Source organism: Gracilinanus agilis, unplaced genomic scaffold, assembly GCF_016433145.1.
Source record: "Gracilinanus agilis isolate LMUSP501 unplaced genomic scaffold, AgileGrace unplaced_scaffold40880, whole genome shotgun sequence".
In the NCBI taxonomy this organism is placed as follows: Eukaryota; Metazoa; Chordata; class Mammalia; order Didelphimorphia; family Didelphidae; genus Gracilinanus; species Gracilinanus agilis.
In genome coordinates, this window is record NW_025374556.1 from 1 (window position 1) to 7446 (window position 7446).

General features: G+C 43.3%; 1 protein-coding gene across 1 annotated transcript; it reads right to left on the reverse strand.

Moving 5' to 3' along the window:
- Positions 1 to 1067: 1067 nt before the first annotated feature.
- On the reverse strand, positions 1068 to 7130 carry LOC123255195 (LIM domain-containing protein 1-like; the record flags this gene model as incomplete). Its single annotated transcript, XM_044684038.1, has 4 exons — positions 1068 to 1136; positions 2395 to 2446; positions 3872 to 4002; positions 7068 to 7130. Coding segments are annotated over 4 exons (315 nt in total), but the record flags the coding sequence as incomplete, so codon positions are not given.
- Positions 7131 to 7446: the final 316 nt, after the last annotated feature.

Sequence of the window (7446 nt, forward strand, 5' to 3'; positions counted from 1 at the left end):
GAAGGAAGGAAGGAAGATGGGGGCCTTTGCTGAGCTACTTCCCTTGGATTTTGTAGGGGATACAGCTGATGCTTCTAGAAGCATAATTAAGATGAATGACCTGTTAAGAGGGTCAGTGACTAACCCTCACTACAGCTGATCTCTGCAAAATGCCTTTCTCCCTCTGGGAAGGCTGCACCTGGTGATTATTGAAGGGCTGCTTCCCTTTAGATGGGGTTACTTGGAGCATAAACCAGGCTTTCAAAACCATGCTCAGGGCAGTGGGCAGAGTCCTAAACTTGGAGTCAGGAAGAGTGAGGTTTAAATTCCATCAGGGATTCCTTGACTAGTTGTGTCACTGTGGGACAGTCATTTAACCTGACTTCAGTTTTCATATTCGTAAAATGAGAATCATCCCCCAAAGCTTCAGTTTTTACATCTATAAAATGGGAATCAGGTCTGCAAACACCTGCCTCTCACGGTAGCTGTGAAACTCAAAAGAAATAACGTATATAAAACATTTTGCAAACCTTTAAGTGCTTTGGAATTTCAGCCACTACTACTTTCAATAGTGTGTCCTATGTGACAAAGAGGCCTTAAAAATACTTTAGGGACTGGCTGGATATACTCGGTCTTTGGCACCAGATGGGCAGCCAGTCTGGTTTTGTTGCATTTTTTTCTTTGTTAATCCCAAGATTGTACTGGGAGATGTGCCCTGTCTGCCTTGAGCCTGTACAGGCTGCCAGGGCAGAGCTGTGGTGCCCCAGATCATGCAGGGTTTCAGCATCATCTCTCTGAAATCAGATACTCAAACATGATCTGAAAACTGAGGCTTAGCCAAGAGAGCCCGGGGATGCCAGTACCGCCGGCCCCAGAGTTCACAACACGGACCAGAATGTAGTAAGAACTCTGGCGAATTTCAGACTTGTGATGTGGCGGAGGAAATCTGGGAGAAATCACTCTGTCCTTCTGCTCCCAGTCGGCTACACTATTCAGGATTTATTATTTTTCTTGGGGTGGGGAGGGGGGACTTCTCCCCACCCCCTGCTATATTTTTTAGGCTCTTCACCAGAAAGTGGCTGGCCTACCTCACAGTGATAACACTCCACATGGTAGTCTTTATCCATTGACACAACACGGATGGTTTCGTCAGAGCCCTACAACAGAGAGAACAGGAAGGAACGTTAGATAGAACAGGAGAGCAGAGGTGCTCAGACACTATGCATAGCCTGTTGGGAGGAAGAAGGCATTTTTCCTCCAGGGAGGAATTCTGGGCTCACAAGGGAAGGAAACAAACATATAGACTGTGACCATATTTATAAGAGGAAAAAAAAATACACTATCTGTTCTTGAAAATTAGTGGCAGTGAGTGGCTGGGTGGCTCAGTGGATTGAGAGCCAGGCCCAGAAATGTGAGTCCTGCATTCAAATTTGGCCTCAGGAACTTCCTAGCTTTGTGACCCTGGGCAAGTCACTCAATCCTCATCGCCAAGTCCTTACTGCTCCTCTGCTTTAGAAAAGATACACAACATGGATTCTAGGATGGAAGGTAAGGGTTTAAAAAAAAGAAAAGAAAACTAGCAGAGAGAAATGGGGGGCAGAGACCCGTTGCCTTGCTTTAAATGGGCCACATTGAGAGGAAAGGGGGAAAAAACCTAAATGGGTAGTTAGGCTTTTAAAAAAATATTCAGCTCCTTTTTCTCTCTTTTACTTATTATAGTAAACTAGTCATAATGCCTAGAGGAATTTGATTTAGACCAGGGGGCAGAAGGACCCCCGGGGTAACACTTCCTATCATCTGACTGCTTAGTAGCTATTTCCTTCTCCACAATTTTCCCCTATGATCCAATTCCTAAGCTGGTGGAAAATTAAAATAATTTAGGGATAGGAAGACTCCGTGTTCAAGTCTTCTGGGTGGGTAAAATATTTGTCACAGAGTTATGGTTTTATGTGGTTTAAGAAGAAGAGATCACCAAGGGACTTATGAAAAAGAATGCTATCACATCCAAAGAAAGAACTGTGGGAGTGGAAACATTGAAGAAAAACATAAGATTTATCATGTGGTTCTATGGGTATGTGTTTGGGGATTTTGGTTTTAAAAGATCATTCTATTACAAATACGAATGATATGAAAATAGGTTTTGAGCAATAATACATATATAATCCAGTGGAATTGCTTGACAGCTCTGGGACACCTCCAGGGGAGGGAAGAGGAGAGGGAGAGAACATGAATCATATAACCGTGAAAAAAAATGTTCTAAATCAATAAATAGATTTATAAAAAAGAAGAAGAAGAAGGGATTACAAAGGGTCCAAGAGTAAGAAAACAGTTAAACTTTATGAAGACCTTTGCATCTAGAAGACCCTCAGATGAAGGCTGAAAAGGGGACTGCACCTCTTCCTAAAAGTATCTTACCTCAGATGGAAGAATTGGGAGTCCACATGCTGCGCACTTGGGTGCTAATACCCTAAAAACATAAGATAGAGAATACTTGTAATAGCAGATGAAAGACTAGATTTCTTTTCCCCAGGTACAAGCTGAAAGATCTTTTGAACACCTGCCCAAATGAACAGTACCCACACATTTGATCTCATTCCAAACTCCTCTTGATAGAATCTGCTCCTCTTTCCTCACTCAGTTTGTTTTAGGACCACAATCCAATTGCCTAGTTTTGCCTAGTCAACTAGAAATTTCTCAGTGTCTTCTATTTGTTTTGCCTAAAATGGGGCCATCCTCTGGGTGCAAGTTAGTGAGTGAACAGGCTACCTTTTCAGGAGTGGGGAATCTATTTCAGTCTATCAGTGATGTCATCAGTGTAGGTACTCTCTCCATGGGGAAAGATTGAAATTTCTTGTTATTCAAATCCTCCAATAACTCCCCAAATAGGGCCTATCCCATGGGGCTGGAGGCTTCCTTTGGACGGCCGGACCATATGTTGGTTCCAAGGGAGCCATGGAAGGTAACCTTGCTTTTTTAGGAGTAACCTCACTCCTTTCCTGGTTACGTGGCTCTCAGGACTTGTACAATTCTTCATTAATAACATGGGGGGATTATTCTCCTTTGTTTTCAAAAAGGTCCAGCAACATCACGAGGTAATATCTTGACTTGCTCACGAATCAGATTTAAATGAGGCAGAGTTAGACAAAGAGTCTAGACTGAAGAGTCACATGTGGCTCTCTTCCAATCATTGAAGTCCAATGGCAAAAGAAAAGTCAGGACAAGTGGCAAAGGCTTCGGAGGCAATGGATGACTTTGGCATCTTCCATGTTTGACCAAGTTCTAAGTACTCCACATACGCACATATCCCCCTAATGGGGGTAAAGACAGAGAAACCCTGCCCAGAGGAAGCTTGTGTAAAACCCGGCTAGAAGGTTGGACTTGATTGCAAAATCTGAGACGTGGAAGAGACCTCAGTGGCTCTCTAATCCAACCCAGACCCCAAATCAATCCATCAAAAGGAATTCCCACTATCACATAATCAACAAGTGCCTCTGCTTGAAGACCTCCAGAGGGGAGGCAGCCCTTTCTCCTAGTGGCCAGTGTCCACTATGTGGAAGTCTTCCTGATATCAAGTCTAAAATGGTCTTTTCTAGCAAGTTCTACTTATTGGTCCTGGTTCTATCCTCCAGGGGCAAACAGATCAAATCGAATTCCTCTGCTATGGGACTGCCTTTCATATATTTGAAGACAACTTTCATATCCCCTAGCACCCCATACAGAGCTCTTTCTCCACCCCATACAGAGCTCTTTCTCCTTGTCCCTCGCTACATCCCCAAAAGCTGAACATTTGTTCTGATGTCGAGCAATAGGTAGGAACAGCTGGTCGATGTTTTTTAAATTACAAGCTTGGTCGGTCTCTATCTCTAGGAGCTGTTTCCTATTTGGTCCTTACTTGTGGTAATCTCGGACACAATAGATCTTGTTCTCTGTGTCGACTGTGAAGGGCACCCCATCCAGACACTCGTTACAGATCACACAGCGGAAACAGCCTGGGTGATAGGACTTTCCTAAGGCTTGCAGGATCTAGGGAAAATAAAAGAGAGATGAAGAAAGGGGAAGTGATGGGACTCCTTGGGGATGAGGGAGGAGGTGAGATTAGAGAGCAAGGAGAGAGGTAGAAGAATGAAATGCAATACAAGCAATTATGCTCCATGGGAGGCACTGACCTTTATAGTTCACATTAAGGAAGAGTTAGCACAGTTGAGGGAGAGAAAGGAAGGGAGGGCAAGCATGATGCTGAGACTATAAACAGGACCAGAGCCTGGAAGGAGCTTAGGAGGGCTCTAGTAGGAACCAGGATTCTTAAAGAAGCTTGAGGAGCAGCTAGTGGCACAGTGGATGAAGGGACCTGGATTCAAATCTTACCTTGGACCCTCCCAGGATGTGTAACCCTGGGTGAGTCATTTAACCTTGACTGTTAAGCCCTTGCCCTTCTTCTGTCTTAGAATTGATACTAAGTCTTAGTACAAATCAAAGCATTCCATCTTCCATGTTATTTCCTTCATGAGATTTTTGCTGTATGTGTGGAATGTGTCTTCTATCAAGACTTGAGCAATATGGAAATATGAATTGAATGAAAGTGCTGGTATAACCTATATTACACTATGTACCACCTTTCGGAGGGGATGGGGGAAGGAAGGGAGGGAAGGAGAAAATCTAAATCCTAAAATGTCAGAAAACAATAATCAAAAATTGTTTCTACATATAAGTGAAAAAAATTAATTTATTTTTATTTTATTTATTTTAAAGTACCTTCTGTCTTAGAATCAATACAGTGGTTTCAAGGTAGAAGGATAGTAAGGGTCAGGCAATGGGAGTCAGGGATACACAGCTAGGAAGTGTCTGAGGCTAGATTTGAACCCAGGACCTCCCATCTCTGGGCCTGGCTCTCAATCTCCAGCTGCCCCCATAAATTAATTAAAAAAAAAAATCGGAACTAAGATAGAAGCTAAGGATTTAAAAAGCCAAAGAATCTTGGGGTTGGATAACTTTTATAGTCATCAGGTTAGGTCTCCTTGTTCCATGCAGAAATCACTTCCACAATCTGCCTGGTTTGGGACTAGATCAATGACAAGGGATGGATGGAGTCTACAAAAAGCCCAGGGATCACAAGAAGGTGTACAAGTTTGCAAAATGGACACCATTCTTTCATTTATTCCATCAACAACTAATAAGGATTGATTAAGAACCTGCTAAAAGGCCAAACACCAGCTAAAGCAAATGGAGCCACTGAAAAAGAATGGGGCGGCAGTTGGCAATATGCTAGTAACAAGAAACAACAAACCTTTGCCTTCAAGGCAAAATCTGCTATGGAACGTCTTGATTGGCCAGTCAAGTCCTAGACATTATTAAGATGCCTTGGATATTTACTGCCTGTCTGATGATAACAAAGTCACCCAGCCCCTGGGCTCTTGGTTGGCTTATCTGCAAAAGGAGGAGGGTGGATTAGAGGGCCCTTTACAGATCAGGATCTTGGGACTGAGAGCACCTTTCTAGCCCTGGATGAAAGTTACTTACATTAAATTATCCAGGGTTTCTCTATTGGACTCTGGGAAGGGCTTTCAGACCCTTAGATTTGCAGGACTAGAATTCGGTTGTTTGTGGAATGTTTTTCTTTGGCAACGGTATGAATGAGATTCATTCTGGAGACAGGAGGAAGGAATCAAAAACCTGTGGAAGTCTCCCCTCACCAGTTTCTAGGAAAGAACTTGGAAAAAAGGGCTTTTCAGGATTTATAGGGATTAATTTTAGGGAGTTTATTATTCCCTAAAGAGCTACTGGATCTCTCCACCCAACCCAAGGAGGAGCTCTCCATGACGATCACAATTTTGCTAAAGGTTCCATTGACTTACAGCTTGGCCTGATCAACAAGAAGAGCATGGAATAGGCAGAAAGAATTCTGTAGAAAGCAGCCTAATTTAAAATAATGATGCTTGAGGTTCTTTTTTATTATTTATTTTAGTGAGCTAGAGTATTCTATAGGAACCAATGGTGACTACAGTTGAGCAGCCCTGGGAAATTCAACAAACCTACCTTCCTTCCTTCCTCCCTCCCTCTCTCCTTCCCTCCCTCCCTTCCCTTCCTTCCTAACTTCCTTCCTTCCTCTCCTCCCTCCCTCCCTTCCCTTTCTTCCTAACTTCCTTCCTTCCTTCCTAACTTCCCTTACCTCCTATCTTGGAATCAATACTAAGTATTGATTCTAGGACAGAAAAGTGGTATGGGCTAGGCCATAGGGGTTAAATGATTTGCCCAGGGTCACAGAGATAGAAAATGTCTTTTTTTTTTTTTTTAAACCCTGACCTTCCATCTTGGAGTCAATACTGTGTATTGGCTCCAAGGTAGAAGAGTGGTAAGGGTAGGCAATGGGGATTAAGTGACTCGCCCAGGGTCACACAGCTGGGAAGTGTTTGAGGTCAGATTTGAACCTAGGACCTCCTGTCCCTAGGTCTGGCTCTCAATCCACTGAGCTATCCAGCTGCCCCCTAGGAAATGTCTTAATCCAAATTTGAACCCAGGACCTCCCATCTCTAGGCCTGGCTCTCTATCCACTGAACCACCTAGCTGCCCCCTCAAACATTTCTTAAGCACCTACTATGTGCAAGGTACTAGGAATATACTGACAAAAGACTGACAGAATCTCTGCCCTCAGGAAGCCATAAGGTTAGAACTCTTACTCGAAAATACTATTATCTAGAAAATGCCTTTACACACCTAACCACTCATGCCTGCTACTTATAATGTTGGAGCCTGATAAAAGCCAGATGCCCTGATATCTATTTTAGCTAACAAATCTTCAATGGAACTGGCTGCAATAAGAAGTTAAGATGACAGGAGGTACTAGATTCAAATCTGGTCCCAGATACTTCCTAGCTGTGAGGTGTGACTCTGGATAAGTCACTTAACCCCAAATGCCTAGTCCTTACTGTTCTTCTGCCTTGAAACTGATATTCAGAATCAGTTCTGGGACAGAAGGTGAGATATAAAAGAAGAAATTCAAGAGCAGCTGCCCCCCTTCATTTCTGTATTCTTGGCCCTGGGAGTATGTTCATTCCAAGCATGATTGACTTTCTTAGGCCATCACTACTCACCATATCCATTATCAAGTGTCCACAAACAAAACACCTGTCAGCAGATTGCTGGAAACCAGAATACTGTAAGGGAAAGAGAAAACAGAAGTTATACCCACACTAGGATAGATAAAATGAATAGGGAGAGGTACTATTTCAAAATGGATACTGGAAGGGCAGTTAGGTGGCACAGTGGATAGCATGCCAGGCTTGGAGTTGGAAGGACCCGGAATCAAATGTGGCACTCAACACTTCCTAGCTGTGTGCCCCTGGGCAAGTCACTTCACCCCGGTTGTCTAGCCTTTGCTGCTTTTCTGTCTTAATATTGATACTAAGATAGAAGGAAAGGGCTTAAAAGGAGAAAGGAAGGAAGGAAGGAAGGAAGGAAGGAAGGAAGGAA